Source organism: Mycteria americana, chromosome 14, assembly GCF_035582795.1.
Source record: "Mycteria americana isolate JAX WOST 10 ecotype Jacksonville Zoo and Gardens chromosome 14, USCA_MyAme_1.0, whole genome shotgun sequence".
NCBI classification, from domain to species: domain Eukaryota; kingdom Metazoa; phylum Chordata; class Aves; order Ciconiiformes; family Ciconiidae; genus Mycteria; species Mycteria americana.
The window spans coordinates 17,684,203-17,705,195 of record NC_134378.1 but is presented as its reverse complement, the minus strand read 5'-3'; the positions used below and the strand labels follow the sequence as shown (position 1 = coordinate 17,705,195).

The window sequence follows — 20,993 nt, the reverse complement described above, 5'->3', positions numbered from 1 at the left end:
CAGAACCAGAACCAAACCTTCCAGCTTAAGCAACAACCATCTGCTGACACCAAAAAAAGGGCGAAGAGCATCCTGCCCTCTCGGGAATCTCTCTTCAGAACACTGTTTAAAAGCTGACAACCATTTTCTGTGTTCGGGTACTTTTCTAGGTACAATCTAGTTTTCATTAATGCAGCCACTGGTAATACGTGCCGTTTCCTCAGCACTGCTTTCCCCCAGAGCAGGCGGCTACGACAGGACGTGACTACGGCAGCACCGCTTCTCTGTCTGCCTAAAAATGAAAACCAAGTTCAGCACAGATTGTCCTGTTGGTGGAGCTGAAGCCTTCCTTTGCCCTTTTCACGGGAAGAAGGGACTATTCTGATGATTTCTGAGTTTTAAGGTGTTTGCCTGCTCTGGTCTCGGCTGATCGGGGTCACATACATTCAGCAACCGCTAACACTGGCACCCCTGTAATCTGTTACCAGCCACCGCTGCGCAGATCCATCGCTCTGCTGGGCAAAACATCAGAAGAAAAGTGAATTAGCTATCCCTCCCGCAGTCAGCATCTCTAACGGACACGTGCTGCTCTCCTGCCACACACACCCCCCCAGCAAAAACACACAACCACTGGGAAAGACATCAAGCTGGAAGCTAACGATGAAGGTCCGGCTTCCACAGCACCAACACGCCTCCAAAATACTACTCAGAGGAAGGAAACGGCAGCTCCCTCCTTAACTGTACTCCCACCTCCGTTGCCCTACAGCACCACGTACTTGCCCAACGCTCCCAGCCCATCAGCCATCTGACAGTCCTGCTGCTCTATCCATCGGCATTACGCAAGTCAAACAACGTATTTCACACACGAGAGCAGAGTTGCTTACGTGGTCTTACTGTGTAGCACACGAGAGCAGTACAGCGAGAAACAGATCCAAACGCCTTGACCGGTGGCGTTTTAATTACAATATACGGCAGTATACAGGACATGCCACACAGGGAAAAACTTACTGCTCAGTCAAGTTTACCAGGAGAAAAATATTACAGAGAAAACCGCAGTGTATGCCAAGCTCTGCTTCTGATTGAAGCCACATGTCAAAGACCACGCGGGTGTCGAACAGGCCAAGTTATGAAAAGAGAATCCCAAGAGGTGGCTTAGGAGAACCCAAGAGAGCAGGACAACAGGACAATGGCAGATTTATTTACAATAGGACACAAAGAATACATACATTAAAAATTACAAAGAATACAGAGAAAACACTTCGGGGAAGGGAGAGAAATCAATGCTGGCTGAGCCTCTCCACTGGGCCAGGGGCAGAAAAGAAAAAAAAAAAAAAAATCAACGAAAATCTCAGAGAGGGATCTCAAATCAGAACTGACGCAGGACTCCACAGCACAGTTGGCTCGTGCATCCCCTGCTCCCTTTTCCCATCCTTGATTCCTGGCTGATTAGACTTTGGCATGACGGGCGGCTGAAGGAGCCACTGGGCAAGGCTGGGAAGACTCAGTGCCAAGGAGTCAAGCCGCCTGGGAAGCCAGCTCCCCGCAGGGGGCAAGGCTGTTGGTAAGAGACATGGGTCTTTGCATGGACCTGGTGGAAACTTATGGCAACTGGGGTTAAAAAAAGCCCCAAACCTCTCAAGGGTGCACATCAGTGCTGGTAACAGGGAGGGCTTTGGACAGTTCTGGGTTGGAACGGTGTCACCTGTGGCAGCTGGTCATTTGGAGACCTTACTGCTTACTACAGCAAGAAGCCAAAGCAAAATTTTCATAGATCTTATTAAAAAACATCTCCCCTGTAGCCCTGACCGAATCCAGCTAGTCTGGGGATGGAGGGAGCCTTCACTGTAACGTGGAACCTTTTTACTGGTAAACATCATTGAAGTGATCAAAATAAAAAACTTTAACCTCTTTTAAAAAGAGCTTCCCATGGGCTGATTCAGGCATCAAGCCACGGAAAAAGAGGAGCCCGCTGCAGAAGAGCCCACGTCGGCTGTCCCGTTTTGTGGAGAAGAACAAAATACAGCTCAGGGGCGTTCGCTTTTTCTGTTCCCTGGAGGTAGAGAATCTAAGAGGAGGAGAAGAGAGCAGCAAGAGCAGCTGGAGCACAGGGCAGGTAGTGAGACAGCCCGCTCCTGGCAATGGGAGAACTCCTCGGGGCCACTCCCTCTGCCCCCAGCCCCTTCTGCTCGGCCTGCGCACGCCTGGCGGCAGCTCAGGCCCAATACTGCATCAGATCACTTGGCACTAAAGCAGCGGCGTCGCAGCCTTCTCTCCGCAGGGCTCTGCGCAATCCCGGCGGGGTTCCGGGGAAGGAAGCCTGCCCCGTTTTCTCACGTGGCTGGAGCAGAGCTATCGACAGAACAAACCCTTGTAGTTACCTCGCACGTGCTTCCAGTCCTGTATTCTAGCACCAGCTCAATCATGTCGCTTCCACCAGGACGTTACATCCTGCTGCAGCTGGCTGCACCTTCCGAAAGAGAGGAAATCCCAGCCTCCCTCAGCCCTTCCAGCGGAGGCATCCGAAGCGGCCCATGCTGTCCAAGGCCAGAGGGAGGGAGAACCGATACTGAGGGTTGCAGTTCTCAAGCTCTCTCAGGGTGAAATTGCACTTTCCAGGCTCCGAACGGCACCTCCATCAAATTGTAAACAAGCCAAAAGCCAGGACTTCTGCGGTCAGAGCACACCAGACTCACGCTGGGTAAGCCTTTAGGCTCCTTTTATTTTGCCATAGTCAAGCTCCCTCTTCTGTGCAGACACGAAGGCAGGAAAGAAACCCAGTCTGGTATTTGTCCGAAGAGTCTCCCTGAATCCTAGAGCACCCTAGGGGCTGGAAGAAAACATTTTCACAAGTGTTTCCACTGCTGTCTCAACTCCATTCGTCATCAACATAAAAAAAAGGATGAATTAGCAAAAAGGGGGTTTACTTATACAGAGGGATATTTCTCTGCTAAAAAACTCCCTCAAATATGGAACAGGATAATAAAGTTAAAATGTAAGGTATCTACAGACCCCTTTTCCCCCCAGAAGTAGCCCAGAATCCATGTACACTGTGCCAAAGTTACATTCCAAAACGAGGAGTTATTTATTTCTCTTGTCACTCTCCCACTCGATTTTGTTTCCTTAAAAGAGTTGGGAGAAGATGTCCCCTTCGCTCCCAGGAGGACACGCGTTCAGAGGTGTCTAGTTTCTGCTGGGTCTGTGCATCTTCAGTCTATTTTCACTGCGGCATAGATCTTCCGGACAAACATGTAGGCTGCATAGAAGCCAATGGTGCCAGTGAGGAGCCAGAAGGACAAGACCATAAGGGCGGTGTAGCCAAAGTATAGTAAGGAGGGAATGAACTCAACAATATCCAGCTAAAACAGAAGAGGAAAAAACAAGCAAAATCAAGTACAGAGGTAACAAGAGTTAGCTCCCCAAACCAGGCAGCGCCCTCTGCAAGGGGGCATTTGACAAAGGGAGCAAACACTCCCCTCAGTTCATTTTTATCCAGCTGAAAAGAGATCCCCTTCGAGGCGGGGCGAGAGAACACCGCTCCGCAGGGGTGATGCCGGCAGGGGCCTCGCGCACTTGCCACCTTCCCTCCCCGCTGGAAGGGCTGTTAACACCGTTGGCTGGTGAGCTGCCTTGGGCTGGCATGGGGACAGACTAGGACTGGGCAGTCCCACCACTCCCTTTCCCAAATCCAACAATCTCCTCTAGAAAGGTGGCACTTTCATACAAGAGGAATGACAATACCTTGTTCACAAAGTAGAAGATGGCATAGATCAGCACATAGAAGGCAGATCCTCCAGACACCAAGAAGGTCCTCCACCACCAGCGGTAATCCTGACAGGGTAAAAAGCCTCGTTATCCCACAGGCTTCCTTTTCCTGCGTCACTGTCTCAGGGGAGCTGTGACCTCTCTAAGGCAGGGAGAACACCACCCATTTTCCTTCAAAGGAAAGCCACAGTTTGGGGCTGGGGAACTATTTTGTCACAGCAGTGTTTCCAAACAAAGAGGATGAAAAGCCGACCATGAAGCAAAGCCAGGTCAGTATCACAGCACCTGCTACCGAAGAACACGGCTCACCTCTGGCCCTGCAGTTCATTTTGTATGTGGATGGAATGAAATAGTTTCTTTGGGAAGAGATGCCAGCTCAAAATACCCTGCTCCCAGCATAATTTCTGGTATGAAACCACAGTTCCCACCCTAGCAGATAATCAAGTAGCTTCAATCCTCCTTGAAGTCAAGAGGTGTTAAGAGCAATCACACTCGTGAAGCTGGGCCACACTAGATTTCTGCTGAGCAGCAGCAATAACGTGACCTGCGCTTTTCCAGGAGCAAGTACCCTGAGCTACCGAAACTACAAATGCGGGAATCTCACCTCAGCACAAAGCTGGAAGTACACCATGACAATGCTGATTTGGGAGCATGATACCACCAGGATTATAAACACCAGGAAGAGGAAGCCAAAAAGGTAATAGAACTGGTTCTCCCAGATTGCCTGAAACAAAGACACAGCAGAAATTTGTTTCCATGCTACCGTAATCAATCAGCGAACGTGAGACTAACTTCTAGCAGCTAACCCAAGGAAAAACAAGGAGCCCCTCAGCCTCCTGTAGATGAAACCGCAGATCTAATGCGCTTCACAACGTTACTTCAGAGGAATCAGGTTGCAAAAAGGTGCCCAAAGACAGCTCTGAGGCAGCTTGTTCATTCCCCTCCACCTCCCTAGCATGGAACAGCAAATTCCTCCCTGTCTGTAGAAGGTGAAAAACGGGCAGCAGCTGGAACGGCTCAGTGAACGTCTTAAGACCAGGACCCCTCCTTGACATAACATTACAGTAAGCTTTCATCTTTACCACCATCCCTCAGATCACCAAGGAGTGTCCCATAGACATCTCCAGGTGTCTTCAGCAAGAGGACAGTCTGAAGGGACCCACAGCCCAGCTCTCTCTGGAAACAACACTGGACGGCCTGGAGGGAACCTGCTAGCCCCTTCAGTAAGTACAGGAATAGGAGACTGCTCCACTGGAAGCCCCCTCCCTTTCAAAAGCTTTGGCACAAGAGGAATCCTATTCAGGAGCAAAGTGGGTTAAATGCTTACACTGAAAATGAAGAACAGTTCAATGAACATAGCTCCAAAAGGCAGAATACCAGCCATGAGAATCCTAGAGAGTGAGAAAGAAGAATCATAAGCAGCACAATACAGCTGTCTGGCCATTAGAAGTCCCCTGTAACCACACAGAGCGCTCCTAGCCAAAGCACTACAGCTCCAGATTACTAGAATAAATTTCACACAGTAAATGGCACAGCTGCTCGCACTGTTGAGCACGTACCACTTTTATAAGCACCGGTCATACCACATCAAAATTGTCAAGATTGTCTGATACCGCATTACTCAAGGAAACACATCTGCCATCTGTCTGTGTCCAGAGACCAGCAGAAGGTGATGTTCAGCAGCCCGAGGAGACTGAGGGGAAGGGCCTTAACTCACCGCGTTTCCTAGACACTCATCACTCACCCAACAAATTTATTCATATACCACCTCTGCTCCGGGATCTGCCTGGGAATCTGATTTGTCCGTACAGGATTGTCATACGGCTGTTTGCGAAATCCAAAGTAGTAACCCAGGTAGACCAAGGGCAAGGAGATCCCAAACCACATGCAGAGCAAGGCCACCATGGTAGGGAAAGGCACCTGGAATCACACCAAGAGTCACAAAAGTGAGGCTGACAGCTCACCTGCCCTGGAGACTGAAGTCACCGGCCAGACCAACTCTCCAGTCAACCACTGCGTTGACACCCACGTTTAGAAAGATACTGTGAAACGAAGCAGGTCCCTGACAGCCCCATCACCCTCCTCCCATCCAGCAGGCTCCAGGATGAAGGTGGTACCTACCGCTCCAGAGGAGTGTTTCCCCCAGATGAAACAGTTCAGGACAAAGCAGATACCAAAGACGACACCCGGATACAGGGTAGCTGTCTGCAAGAGCAACCACAGGTTAAGAGAAAACGTGTGACTAATCAGCCAGATGTTTCTCTTTAATGAGTCCGTTGCTGGGACAAGGCACATGTGGAGGAAGCATCCCTTTTGTTACAGCACTAATACGCAGCGGATGGGCTGTGGGGAGGATCTCGGACAATCCTCGTGCTTTACTATAGTACGTGCTCTGGTGTCGCTCTTTCACGTAAAGCTACGAGGACACAATCCACACCAAATCTCTGCAGTACAGCCAGGCTGTGTGCAGCTACCCACAAATACGCCTGGAGCTTATCCACATATCTTGCCATCAGCAAACCTGGATAAGCAGCACAGAACACCACAAGACTCACACAAAAGGCTCCCTTCTTCCATCGATGTCCTTTCAGAGTCCGGTATAAGCGGCCAGCAAAGAATCCACCAAAAACCCTGGACAGAAACAAGCCGAGACAAAGAAAATTAGCTTTCATTGTTGAGGAGAGGGAGAGGAGGGGCGGGCAGGACAGCACTGCTGTGGGAAGCAGAGGAGAACCTACCCCATGAACATGAACAGAAAGCAGGCGGTAGTCATCAGTGCACCCCGGCTAGAAGGCGACAGCATCCCCAGCATAGCAACAACTGCAGAGGGAAAAAAGGACAAAGAACAGCAGCTCTGATGTACGTGTGCTAGCCAGCATCTGGAGGCCAGGGGCCCGTCCCACGTGCAGACCACAGCTGCCTGGAACCTCTGCCTTCTGCACAGATCTCATTTCCTTCAAAGCATAACACATCCACAGCCTCCAGCACTGGCCAGAGAAAGCCACGGCTTTGATCTCAAGCTACAGACCGTGCTTTAGCCTCAGTGTCCCCAGAGGTTTGAGCAGGTGCAGCTCAGAAGGCAAGGCACGCATGTGCAAACACCTCTCAGCCCACTATCACCCAGGGCTCACGTCTTGATAACAGGCAATATAAACACAAAAAGATGCCTTCAGCTGGGAAACGCTATCTAGAAACTCAGAAATGCTGAGCACCGGCCTATAGCCTTGATCAGCCCCGCAACAGGAAGCAGCCTCATGCGACTTCACCCAGGCTAAGGTGGCCATAGGTCGAAGTCAATGGGAGCCACAATGCCCTTGAGCATCATTCCTCTTCTCGTTACAGCCACCCCATGCAACGTGTGCCACTTACAGATGACGATCAGGATCATACAGAAGAGCTGAATTCCAGAACCCAGGAGAGAGCTGAGGATCATAGGATACTGCGGAGGCCTGAAGACATCTCCATGCACAAGTTTCCAACCAGATTCCTCCATAGTATCTTCCTGTAGCAACAACAGGAAAAGAAGGTATTTAGATATGGTCTAACAGTGGAAACAAACGTCCTACCACAGCCAGCCTAAGAGGTTAATTTCCCTGTATCCAGTTCTTCTACAGAATTTTATCACTCTAGCTAAACTTCTTTCCTCTTGGGCTTAAAACAGTTCAGACCTGAACTGCCAGTGCCAGGGCACACATTTATGGAACGGTCTGCAGTCACTACTTAGGTCTGAAGACATCTGAACCAGCAATCTGCCATTGTACACAGAGAGCCAAAGGTGTCGTGACAGCACATGACAGAACTGCCCCTCCCGTCTTCAGGGCTTGAAGCAAAACAGGGGCAAGGAAAGAGACAATACATCCAAGCCTTCAGACTAGATCCCTCCTCATCTGTGCCTCCCTCCCTCTCTGATCCCAGCCCCAAGAACACACACGTACAATGTCATCTTCCTTGTTGTAGTTGGCAATGTCCTTCCGGAGAGTCCGGATGATGATCATGCTGAGAATACCTGAAAACAAGCACAAACTGAGCTTAGCTCAGAGGCTCCTACATAGCTGTGCTGCTCTCACGCTGTGCAACTACATGGCTCCCACCAACACACACTTCTGGCTAGGAGAGGAGGCCTTGAGTCAGTAGCCATCTCCCCCAGCCTTCAGCAAAGACACAAACAAAACCCCAGGGAGCAGGGAAGGCAGTATTCCAGCAGGAACGGGGCACTGTGGCTTTCCTGTGGGTTTTTTCCTTAAATACAGACACGCAAGATGCGCGTTACCCACATTCCACTCCCTCAACTACCCCAGTCAGAGAGCAGAAGTGAGTAACTGTCTGACCCCATGGGCCGCTGCCTGAACCGGGAGGTTTTATGTGCTAATGTTCATTTCCTGCCCCTTCTGATCAGGTTCAGACATGGCCACGTCCTCCTCGGGCCACCTGCAGCTGAGGCTTAAAGAAAGTTCCCTGCAGATTAATGGTAAAGCCTTCTTCACCCCCACACATCTCACTCACCTGAAAGGAAAAAGACGACCACAACCGAGTTGATGATAGAAAACCAATGAATCTGCACGTCACTCATGGTCAGGTAGGTGTCCCAGCGGGAAGCCCATTTAATGTCACTTTCCTGAAAGAACAGGAAAGTTCTTCTCATACCAGCACATCCCCAATGTCTTCCACAACACCTCTGTGACAGACACTTGGAGCACTAACTGCCAGCCAGTCGGGGCAGCGAGCTGCCAGCCAGCTTCCCATTACTCCCTCACCTCCCAGTGGACAGAATAGGTGAAGAGCAACTGGTTCTCTTTAGAAGGATCTATCTCCTGAGGGGCAGAGCCCGTAGCTTCAGGCAGGGTGCACATACTCTTCTCATCAGCCTTCAAGTCTGTAAGGGAAAACACGGCACACCCCAGGTCAGCCCTTCCCTCGAGGTACCACCTCTCCCTCTGATCGTCCTGGCCCCAGGTACCCTTAAGGCCCTGGGCTGCAATTACTCCAAATACTGCAGGGGAAACGCTCATTCCTTTCTCACCTGCTTTGCAGTTTGCAAAACTATTCTTCCGATCGGAAGTGGAGCACCATTAACAACCTTTAAGGAAAGCTATGCATAGGGCTTTCCTTAACTGGAAGGATAAAAGCCAGAGGCTCTGAAGCCAAGGATCTAGATCGTGAACAAATCCCCTATTCCACATGATACGCTGACAAACAAGACCTCTCCAACAAAGCCTGCTGCTGCCAGAGGAGAGTTGCACGGGATGATACGCACAATGAGCAACGTCCCTTCAAGACACTTGTTTTGTGTTGGGCTCACTGAGGTAGGAGTGTTTTCCCCCTAACCATTATTTTTAACATTCAGTCCCCCTAGAACAGTTCCAAACATTCTGTGGGTCTCTGGACTAGCACGTAGTGTCCCAGTGGAGGAGATCTGGGCCACAATAGGAGCTAGATAACACAGTGCAAAAACACTCCAACCCCCAAACCCCAAGCTCCAATCTTTTTATATTAATTCATTTTCCATGGATTGCATTTCAAGGATATCCCTCTATTTTTGGTACTTCCTTAATAACAAAGGGGTTTATTGTTCTTATAAATTCAGACTCCCTCATTTCTGTGCCCCGAGACCACAACAGAAGCAACAACTGGCACCCTGATACATCAGCAGCGTTCAACTCTTGGCCCTACAAGAGATTCTTCTCCTTTGCTGCCCTCCCTAAGAGTCTCTCACCTTCTAGTTTAATACTTTGGGGAATCACTTCAAAGCGTACAACCCTGTAGGTGGGCTCCTGGTTCTCTTCCACATCCTCTCTGTGGTAGTAAAGGATGAAGGAGAGGTGGTTGTGCAGGTAGAACTAAAACAGATTGACATTAAATAAAATGTTAGCACCCCAAGGGAGGAACAGGCAAAGCCGAGAGAAAGCAGCTTCAGTGCAGAAAACTAAAGACTCCAACTGTTCCCAGATGCGTTGTGCGACAGAGCAAGATCAGGCTAACACTTTCCAAGGCTAAAAGAACAAGAGGAGAGAACAGAGATGTTGAAAAGGTAACGCCTCAACCACTCCAGGCATCAGGGACAACGTTTTGGTCTATTTCTGGCCTGGAAAATATCATTATATCTCACATTTCAACCATGGCAGCAGAATCACCAAATTTAGATTGGAAAGACCTCGGTAGCTACAACCCCAAGTTTCCTGCCTGCTTTTTCTACCAGACGGACATACATTACCCAGACGCCGTGGGGACCCACAACTGTCCTAAGCTTGCACTTCCAAAAGGCTCTTACATCACCGTTTACATGAACAACGTGCAGCGGCCCCAGGCTGGCACAGCAGGTTCAGTCACTCGTAAGAACTTAGGCTCCAGCGATCAGAGCTGCGTGTGCAACTGAACACTTGAGTATGATGAAGATGCATCTGATAACTCAAACAGGTAATCTTAGGCCACACAATCATGGAAAATATCTGCAGGAATACACATGCTAAGTTTCCATTTGCAAATTTAAGCAGCTTTTCCTCCAATAAACACTTGACTTTTTTTTTTTTTAATACAAGATGCTCCAAGGCCGTCAAAGATTAGCCAGCCTTCGGGGGTTGCCTTTGTTCTACTGAGGGGAAACCACCGCATGCAGTTGTCCAATGTTATACAGAGAGTCAAAGCTAGGACTCCTGGCTATCGTACCAGTAGTCCAGCACCACCCCCTTCTTCCAGTAAGAAACCTCTCTCTCACATTTCCGCTCTTTATAAAACCTTTTGGTTGCATTCCCAATCCTGATGCTCTCTGGCAGACTTCTAACGCCCTCCGACAGACACCCAGAGCTCCTCCAGGCACCCCTCAGACAGCATCTGGATTCTCTACCTTGTTACCGTCCATAAACCCAAGCCTGTATCCATGCTCGAACTGCACATCCTTCTCCTTCTTCTTCTCCTCTTCCTCACGATTGGAATAAAACTCCAGCCGTGTTGCCACAGGGAGGTTATCAGCAATGCTGAAAACACAGATTTCAGATCAAATTTGTCCACAACACAGAATCCCCACTGACAGAACCCACGCTCGAGATGACTCACAGATGGACATAGTAATCTTCCCTGATCCGCTCGGCGACCAGCTTGCTCTGCTCCACTGTCAGAGTGACTGGCTTATTGGGAAAGTTGCAGAGAACTTCACATTTCTTCTCCACGTTCATGGAAACCTGGAAAGGTGTATTTACAATTCGGTCGCCCCGAAGAACCTCACCTGGAAAACAGGAAAATAAGGGCAGGGTGAAAGACCGCCAGGCTTCTTGCCACCGATCCTGCCACTGGGTTGGCAGCGCACTGTACAGCTGGAACGATGACAGCAAGTCTCCTTTGTTACCACAGATGCAAGGATAAGATCGAAGGATAGTTTAGTTATTTTGTTGGAAGTATCAAGCTCCACTTATGAAGCAGGTTACATGCCCTCCTTCAGGAAAGGTGTTTCCTCTTTCCAATATACAGACATCCTTGTTTGCAAACAGCCAGCATAGAACAAATTAGAGGAAGCAGACTCTCCACAAACAGTTTATTAGAGATGACATTTGCTTTTACTCCTGTAAACATACCCTCACGCAGCTCGTAAATGGCAGCCCACTTACTGCTGGGGAACATGCTGTTCAACAGACACGTACCGAGATTCTCGGCCTTGTACGTTATCTTGGTGGGCTGGCAGAAGGGCAACGAGTAGTACTCATATGGTAGCTGGGTTCGCGAGCTGGTGAGCTTGACAGCCTGGAGGAAGAAAGGAAGGATTATCCCCGTGAAAGAACTCAGATAGTTTCCTACCCTCTCAGCATCAGCCAGAAGCTGAAGCTTACTTCAAGACACCTCCCATAAAGCTCACTTTGCGAAGCTGTAAAAAAAGGAGACGTGTTCCTGGGAGAGCTCCAGCTTGCTTTCCTTTTGCGCAGTTCCTAGTTGTACATTCTCTACACTATGATTTAGTAGCAATTCATTCACAAACAGAGAAACACTTGAAGAAAGAAGCGCGATGGATTGGTTTGACAAATTTATGACTCAGTGAAGTTCTAAGAAATAACAAAGAGCTCAAATGAGATTCAAGAGTCACATTTCATACAAGACCGCAGTTGTTTCCTCAAAAAAAAAAAAAATTCATGTCACGCTGGACCTAGAGGTCTGGCCTCTAGTGATATGAAGAGTTGAGCAATTTTTATCTCTGTAAGGAAAGCCAGAGAGCCATCAGATTGGGAAGACAACAGGCGGTGACAAAACCCAAATGCTTCTGGAGAGTTCCCACAAATCACATGGCACAAGGGAAGTGCAGAGACATACCCCGATAGCCAAGGCCACAGTTGCTCCGAAAACCAGGAGTGTTTTGTAATGCAGCCAAGCTCATTTATTGGAAGAGCGCTGGCAAACACACTGACTTGCCTTATCACTTGAGGAAGCATTTGGCTCACAAAAACCCTTTAAGAACAGCAGTCCCAATACCCCCTTCTTCTGGGAAGCTTACTGTAGCCACAGGCAAGTCTCATTTGCTTAAAAATAGCCTATGTCTGGCAGCCTGTGGCCAGAGAGCAAATTGTGTTGTGCTTCACGTGGGAGCAGCAAGCCTCAGCATCCCCAAGGGTGCTGGATTTTGCTGAGACAGAGGCCACAGCTTTAGAAAAATAAATGAAATGGGCTATAAATTGCTGATGTCTGGAAACAAAGCCTGGCTTCTTCCTGTACGGGTGAAGCAGTTCCATCATTCACTACCAGCAACACTGCACAGGAACAGCTCTTCAGCAAGCCTGGGTTGTACAATCTGCAATGCTCAAGGACAAATGCCTGCTCCTGGAAAGGGCTTATCACAGATTTCACTTGACTTGAAGACACAACATGAGCAAACCAGGTAGAAAACAAATTGAAAAGGTCCGATTCAAACCACTTCTTTATTCTACCATTCACCTACCACCTAAAGGCCCACCCTCTATAAGCACTTTGAGAGTCAGCATAATGCTGGACAAAAATCTCTGATTAAATTAACTTCAAAGCTACAGTGAGAAAGCGGGCTCTTTTCGCAAATAGAGCAACATCTTGAGGACTTTGGTGCAACTGCTGAAGGAATTTGGTAGAAGATATCAGAAGCAAGAGAGAGAATTGTGTTGGGAACTGCAGGGTACGATGACAACAGTGACCACTTGAGGGCTGCTTATCCTCAACACCCTCCACGAATGTTGTTGAAAAAGAGAAGATATCTGCCCCCAAAATTTTAGTAACAGGATCCCCAAATTTGACTTTCAAGTCCCACTTAGCTGCTATGATATAAAGAAGAAAAACCCAAAACACAAGAAAACCCAAACCAAACAGACTAGCAGCTCCATCTAAGTTCATCCTACCTTTATTTCTACAGGATCATTGTGGTGGAAGTTGATAGGAGCCACACCAGGTACATAGAAAGAGTCTGTACCATGCAGCAACAACAGCAAGACCAGCATATATCTTAGCCTTTCCTGCAAAAGGAAGAAGAAACATTAAAATACAACAGAAACACGGGATTAGAGATGGGCAACAACACTGAAAGTGTTCATTCCAGACATTAGAACGGCTGCGTAGTCAGGCGATTAAACACAAAGTAAACTCAGAAAAGCTGTTCTTAACTTTGTTTTGTGACTCTCATCAAGTCACTTTCCACTCTCTGCATCTCTGTTTCTTCATCTGCAATTAAGAAAACACTGGCTTTGCTCAACCACAAGAAAAAGGCTCTCATCTGTAACACGCTTCATCTAGCAGGCCGTCATCTGACTTTTCTACTCCCACCCATCTAACACCCCTGTGTTAGAAAACTCCATGGATTACCAGAGAAGAGGGCCGTAGCCCTGGCACTGGATTTCTGTCAGCTCTGCAGTCAGGAGTTATCCTGTAGCTGCTTACAGACTGATGTGCTACCCGTGCTGGAGTAGTTGGTGCAGGGTACGGTTTGGCACCAAACCAACCGCTCGCTGCAGCCAAAGGGATGGTCACATCACCTATGCCACTCTTCTTTCCTCACCCCTCTGGGCCACAACACAGGTCAGTAACACGGCAAAAAAGTTTTCACCCCTTTTTCAAGGAGTGGGGAGACGGGTCAGGCTGGAAGGTTCAATCAGGTCCACGGGGGCTCCAACACAAACCAGACCCCGTACAACGGCAGTGGCAGCAAACCCTTCAACAGACTTTGCTGCTTCCTCAGTCCCTGCCATTACCTCAGGTAACCCAGCCCAGCTCGAGCATGAGCAGGAAGGCTGTGAAATGAAAATCGAGCTTTAAAGAGTATTAGACAGCAGCAGCTTGGCTGGATTAGAATATCAACTCTGATATAATCGCATGGCATTACTAGCTTCAGCCCATTCTCCTAAACTCCCTGCGTGTACGGCACCATTGGAAAACCACACAAAACCAGAGTGGTTTGGGACAACTCTTGAGCTAATGCTGCAGCCGTAGTAAACCCAATTGCTGCTTCCCCTGCACACCCTCAGCAGGGCAGGCAGAGTCGGTCTCTGTGAACCACCGCCCTTCTGCCTGCAAGCAGGAGCTCTGCAATCAGGGGTGGGAAGACAAATACAGAAGGGAAAGGGAGAGGAAACAGACTGACCGTGCAAGACAGGCTTGGACCGCAACAAGCCACCACCAGCCTGGTGCCTGCTCTGGCTCAGCAGGGCCCGGGGTTCAGCACCACCCTCTCACCAATTAACACCGTCTGGGCAGGCCGTGAGGGAATTGAACACAAGGCCGGCTTGCGGATACAAGCCGGATACCACGGGCAGCAGAGGAGAAAGCACACCGAGCTCCAGGCTCCCAGCAGCCCCCCGCAGAGCCTGTCCCAAACGGCCAGCCCTGGCACGGCTGCTCCCTGTCGGCAGCGATCCACGGGGAAGGCAGAGGGGAGCTGGGGTCTGGGACGCAGGGAGCAGCGGGCAGGAGCTCGGGTGCAGAGCAGGGCACTGGCAGTGCCAGCGGCTCCTCCTGGCTGGAAGGGACAGGCTGCTACGCTGCTACAGCCACAGTGTCTTTCTCAGGGCACCAGCGGAGCACAGCCGGCGTGCACGCAACGCCAGAGGAAACGTTCAACAGCTTCACATTCACAAGTCAGGTGTGGACAAAAAGCAGCTCCATCACGGGGATCCTTCATCAGGTCAGGGGGGAAAAAAAAAAAAAAAAAGATAATCTGTGGTTATTGCCCCCACACCCCCTTCCTCTTCATCACCTTCCTTTTCCCTTATTCTGAGGCTAGTAACGTACATTTGGCCCAGACACCAGCGAGGGTCAATAGAATCACTGGCACTGAGCAGGATGAAAAAAACAAAAAAAAAAGTCATAAATATTGGGGGGTTTTAAATCTAAAATGTATTTAAGATGCAAATGCTAGGAACCTACATAAAATGTGTTAATACTAAACTACCTTTTTTGCTCACAAGAAAGATTTTCAGATCTGTTCTAAGTACAGCTTCATGCAGTTAGAGCAGGCAAAAAGCCTCATCTGGGCAGCAACCGGGAAGCACTCTTTTAAAATTGCTCGGACTTCAATACTGATCTACCTTGAAATAATGTGGGGCTTGTTTTCTGTGCCTCACTAAATTTTGCCTTCTCCGATCTTGTAAAAGAGTGCTCTGTGACCCTCTGACCGAGTAGGAAAAGGTCTCCCGGGCGGGTGAAGCACTGGAAGGGAACGGTGCTCTTGTCCTACATCGTGCTCTACAGCAGCCAGTGACCTGTAGCAATTATCTCGCTTCATTTGTCACCGAAGTGCCAGACATACACAGCACAAGATTACTTAATAAAACCCAAACACACACTGGTGCCATCCCTGCCCTGAAGAGCTTGCACGATGACAAGATTAGGACGGAACTTTGGAAGGCGCTCAGGAGACATGCAAGCATGTAGAAGATGAAATTTTTGATGACAACTTTGGCAGAAATCAGGCTCTTTGCATAGAGATGACGATGACTCAGGCAGCACCAGGCAACAGAAGAGACAAGAGGGGGACTAGGGAAAGCCTTGCCAGGAAAAAACATTTGGTAGCAAGAAATGGGAACGCTGCTATGCAACAGGTGGGGGGAGCTTTGGAAGGGAAATCTGAAGGAAATGCCCCGTGCAGGTTCCTAACCCGGCAGAGCACGTGCAGGCTGAAGCCAGGGGCCTTTCTTACCAGGATCTTTGCTTTCATATTGACCGATGTGCTTCATCTTCTCCAAACGAAGGCAGCGGCTTAGCAATGACAAGACGGACATGTACCAAAACATCTGCATAACTCATGGGCCTGGCCAGGCAATCATCTCATTTGGGAGATGCCTGCAAGCTAAGTTATCTCCTATGCAAGGTCCAAACTTGCAGGATGGAGCTCTGCTTTAGTTCAGTCATGGAGCCCTGGCGAGGCACAGACTTCCAGCAGACAGGAGACAGCGCCTTCGTGGCCTTTACCAATTATTAACATTTCAAAACACATGCACACACACAAAAAAATCTCTCAGATGACAGTCTTGCATCCGAGGTGCCACGAAATCGTACAACAAAGCAACCAGTAGCACAACATGCATAACTCCAGATCAAGAAAAACCCAGCTGCACATAGACAAAAATAATTTGGATTGACTAAGCCTTATTATTTTACTACATGCGTACATGCAGCCACACACTTGCAAGAGACCCTTTCTTAGGAGAATATGAATAAATGAGAGAAGTAACTGCAGAAGCACAAGCAACCCCTCCTGTCCCTCTCCCCCAAATCACAGCACCCGGTGAGAAGCACTACTCACACTGAAGTGATCTATCACACGCAAAAAAAGCCTGCTGAAGGAAAGCAAACCTCTTTCTCTCTCTCTCTCAAAAAAAAAAGAAATAGATATTTCAAATGTCACTATATTCCTTCTGCACACAGGACCCAGACAGAAGTCACACTCAGATTTCTCTCTCGCACAGGCAGAAAGTAACCTGGGGAAATTGCGGCAGGAGACCCAGCAGAGCGTGTCACCCCGGGAGCACCGGGCACGGCGCAGGCGGGACGCTGCCAGTACTGCTGCAAGCACAGCTACACGAACCACCCCTCGAGCAGCGGCATCAGCCGCTCTCCCCATCGTCACCTCACTCAGCACACCCCTCCTCTAAGGGCAACAGCAACTATCCTGAAGTCTGTGGGATCTCTCTTGAAAGATTTTGAAAATCTATTCCTGCAATTAACTTTAGAATGAAGCACTTAGCTGTAAGAATAAATTAATTCAAACCTTCCTTGCAGCCATTCTAGCAGTATTTCTTGTCCTGTGCGCAGCAACGAGAACAGAAGCTTGCACACAAACCCTCTCTGAGAACGTACTTCTGGATAATTACCACTAGACTCGATATCTGCAAACAATTCCAGGACAGACTTTCTCTGATTTATGTAATTTTCAAAGACTTAAACAATATTGCCATTTTTTGCAAATTCACAAAAGGTTTACAAAACACGCTGCCAAACCAGAGCAATTGTTTAGCTAAATCCCAGCCTGACCAAGCGCGAAGAGACCCTACAACGGGCATTTATGCCATTACCATGCACACGTGTGTGCTTCCCTACGGCTTGCGGTCCCTGAAGCTACCGCTGCCAGAGTCTGAACTCCAACATTTATTTAAGGGAAGGGGGAAACAGAAGCCGACAAGAAACTTTTCCCCAGGGCACTCTGCCAACACGCTCTAACGTAACCCAGAGGGCCCACGGCCAGGCCGTTCGCATCCAGAACATCCCTGCCCCGGTTACTGGCAAGCGTTTTCTACAGCCTGACAACTTGAAGAAACCTTCGAGCAGCAGCAATTTCAAGTGTTCTGCAAGCATTTTAATAGGGCTGGTTTAGGTCTTACAGTTTCATAATCCACATGTGAAGTCAAGAACACAATATAGTATTTGTTAAAAGGGAGGAAAAGGAAGTAGGAAGCGACAACGATGGATATTATATGAATGAGATGATGGACATCGTCCCATTTCACTTCCGCAGAGCAGGGCAGGAGGGACATCAAACAGCCATAATCGAGAGCTTTTAACTTGCAAAGACAATTTCAAAGAAAAACAGGGAAAACACAACCTGTGCAGAGCCATTTGTCCAGCTGGATTCACAAAGCTCCGATATCCTGTTCCACTGACCAAAACTTTTTATTATGGTGACAGAAAGGGAGGAAAGATGTAACCCACTACTTTGTGGGAGGAAAAAAATCCACATGTAACAGAGCAAACTGAAGCTCCCTCCCACATGTAACATTTATTCTACCCTCAGGCGCATTAACAGGACACGCGTGGTGCTAACAGCACCTGCTCTTCACCCCCTCCGAGGTGCCAGCCTGACACTCGCCTCCCTTTTTCGAGGGCTGCCTCGTTAGATGTTCTCGACAACCGTTTGGAGAAGCTCATCTTTACTGCACCTCTGCCCAGCTCACCCTTGCACTCGCAGGAGTCACTGAAAGCCTTTCAAAAGGAGACAAGTGCTGCATTCACATTGATTTCAGAGAGCTCCTTTGACACCAGGAGAGCTGTTAGCAGTCTTCTCTGCCTTTCATAAAAGGGAAGGCTACAAGGAAATTCCCAGTAGGACCATCTTCAGCCCTCAAAGCCGGCTCGGACACTCCCTCCTCCCTGCCTGGGAGAAAGCCAGCGGAGTGTGAAGATGCTTAAAGCAAAATAAATTAAAACCTCCACTCTTCCGATCTCCCTTCCGGTTTCTGCCAATCTTTACGCTAGGTGAGTCACTCCACACCCCTCACCCTGACCGACAGCAACCTTTGTGTCGGCACACATCACTTACTCATACAGCTACTCTTACAACACATTATCAAGGAAACATCCTTCCGTGGAAGCAAGGAGGAAAATCCATTTTTCTGCTACAAGACTTCAGGCAGATAATTAACGTCTCCGCAGCTCATTTTCTCCTCCGTGAGGCGGCACCGACGCTTGCCTACCTTAGCAAATTCCCACCAGAAGCCTCTTCAGCTCTCCAAGGGCTCGGGGAATAACTCAATGATAATAATAGAGACGCCGAGCCGTGGGGAGGCGAAGCGGCCGCTCGCGCCCCAGGTCGATAACCACTGCCAGACACCCGCGAAAACCGCACGCAACACAACCGCCTCTTGACTCGGCACAAGCACCTGGCCCGGGCCAGCGCTTCCCTTCGCGAGAGATGCCCGGGAGGAACTGGCCGGCCGGCGCTCCTGACAACCGAGAGCGCCCAAAGTCCGCGCCCGCCCCGCGGCCGTGCCCCCCGGCCCGGCCCCGCGTCCCTCCTGCCCGGGCAACGCCGCGAATCGTGGCAGCGGAGCCGGTTTTGCTGCCGAGGGAGCGCGGGGCCGGCGGGGCCCGCGGGCACCGAGAAGCGGCCCGAGCTCTGCCCCGCCCCGCTCGCCCCTGCCCTCCTCCGGTGACACCGCCAGCCGCCGCCCAGGCCGCGGGGACACCCCGGGGAGACGCGGGACGGCTACAAGGCCCCAGGCGGAACCGGGGAGCCTTCCCCGGCCGGCGCAGCCCGCGGGGACGGGGCGAGGGGAGGCGCGGGGGCCGGCGGGGCTGCGGGCCAGGCGCCGCGTCCCTCCCAGCGCGGTGCAGGCCCGACCCGGAGCCCCCTCACAGCGCCCCGCGCCGGGGCCGCCCCCGGGCCGCGCCGCCTGCCCGCGCCGGCCGGGCCCGGCCGAGGCCGAGGAGGAGGCGGGCGGGACGCGGGGCCGCACCGGGGCCGGGCCGGGCCGGGCCGGGCCCCGCCGGCCGTTCGGGCCGCCGCACTCACCATCGCCGCCGACGCCGCCATCTTGGATCCACGTGTCGGGGCGGACGTCAGCGGAAGCGGCGCCCGGTTGGCTGCGGGGCTTATCGCCATGGCGACAGCGGCCTCGGCGGGCCGGGGCTGGGCCGGGCGGCGGAGCTCCGTGCTGCCGGTGCAGGCGGCGCCGGGGCCGGGCCGAGCCCGGCCCAGCCCCGCTGCCGGGCGGGGAGGGGCAGGGCCGGCCGGGGGCCGCCACTCCGGTCCCCAGCGGGTCTCCGGCTCCGCGGAGCCGGCCGGGGAGGGGGCGGCCCGCGCCGCCATCTTTGCTGAGGGCAGCGGCCTTCGCGCGGAGGGCGGGCACGACGCCGCGGGCGCCATGGTGGGTGCGGGCGTTGAGGCGGCGGGGCTGGGAGGCCCGGAACGGCCCGGTCCGCTCCCTCCGGTCCGAGCCCCCGGGCCACGGGCCCGCCCGGGCCTGCAGGCCTGCTCCGAGGGGCGCTGCGGGCCCCAGCCTCGCCCCATCCGCGTCCCCCCCCGCCCGGGCTGGGGAACGTGAGGAAAGGCCAAAAGACGAGAGGTTTATAAATACTTTATTGATTACAAAAAGAAGCTTCCAAAGCCGATATAAAAGCATAGAAGCAACGGTGTTTGCCTCTTTATATGAGGAAAATGTAATCACAGGCCCAGAAGCTCCCTGCTGGAAGAGGTACAGGGCAATCTTAAAAAAAAATATTACTTCCTCCTTTCCCCAAATAACCTACCATTAAATACTAAAAATCAACAACAACATAAAATGAGTGTGCAAGGAACGCGGGGCTCGTTGCCGGCGCTGCACGTGCCCCGGTCGATGTTAAATCACGGCTGTGAGAAGGGAGAGGGCTCCTCGGCCGGGCTGGCGGCCGGCTTAGGGCTGCCCTTGGCTCGAGAAGCTCGTCCTAAGGCAAGCTGGGGATGCGTCCAGGGACCGGACTGCCTCGTGAAGCACCGCCACGTCTGTCCGCGCCCTGCGGCACGCGCTGCCCGCCGCGCCACGCAGCCCCGCCCGACCTCGCTCTCTGCAGGGGGGGGGGGCCACGAAAACTACTTAGGAAGGAAACCCAGGAGGGCGAGGAGAGAGACACGTTTCTGCGACACTTGACATTTAAAACCCAATATCCTGTGTCGAGGACGAGCCGACGTGCCGCGTCGCAGCGTGCCCAGGTGGGAATCCACTGGGATTTCCCCAGCACGAAGGGACCGGGGGGCGTGGGCGCTGCACAGCACACCCAGAGCGTAACGGCATTTTGCCGGGGCCATCGCAGCTAAAGCACCTACTTCTGCAAAACAGCGTGATAAGATCTCAGAAGGATTCAAAAAATAATCTGTTTTTTTTTTCCTTTGTAGTTGAAACAGGCCCAGCCCTGGCCGTCCTCGCATGGTGCTGCCTGTGCGGGCAACCAGCAGGCAGCCAGCGCTTCCCGAAGCAGCTGCCTCGCGGGCACTCAGGCACGTGTGAAAGGCACAAGGTACGGCCCCGTGTCGCTTCTCCCTCCGTCCGGCAGCCCCGCAGGGCTGGCCT

General features: G+C 51.2%; 1 protein-coding gene across 2 annotated transcripts; it reads right to left on the bottom strand.

Moving 5' to 3' along the window:
- Positions 1 to 1,156: 1,156 nt before the first annotated feature.
- Positions 1,157 to 19,615, bottom strand: TM9SF4 (transmembrane 9 superfamily member 4). Of its 2 annotated transcripts, XR_012777860.1 has the most exons (19): positions 19,460 to 19,615; positions 13,083 to 13,196; positions 11,373 to 11,472; positions 10,792 to 10,960; positions 10,583 to 10,712; positions 9,455 to 9,578; positions 8,496 to 8,614; positions 8,245 to 8,356; positions 7,677 to 7,747; positions 7,111 to 7,243; positions 6,480 to 6,561; positions 6,297 to 6,372; positions 5,863 to 5,946; positions 5,486 to 5,661; positions 5,069 to 5,132; positions 4,346 to 4,465; positions 3,718 to 3,807; positions 2,358 to 3,335; positions 1,157 to 2,044 (listed from the first exon to the last, which is right to left on the bottom strand). XR_012777860.1 is itself a non-coding variant. In XM_075517145.1 (18 exons), the coding sequence occupies exons 1-18, from the start codon at positions 19,547 to 19,549 to the stop codon at positions 3,186 to 3,188; spliced, it is 2,004 nt and encodes a 667-aa protein (XP_075373260.1). In that variant the 5' UTR covers positions 19,550 to 19,615; the 3' UTR covers positions 1,157 to 3,185. The 2 variants fall into 2 exon arrangements, 1 of the variants encoding a protein (XP_075373260.1); XM_075517145.1 differs by having other exon boundaries at positions 1,157 to 3,335.
- Positions 19,616 to 20,993: the final 1,378 nt, after the last annotated feature.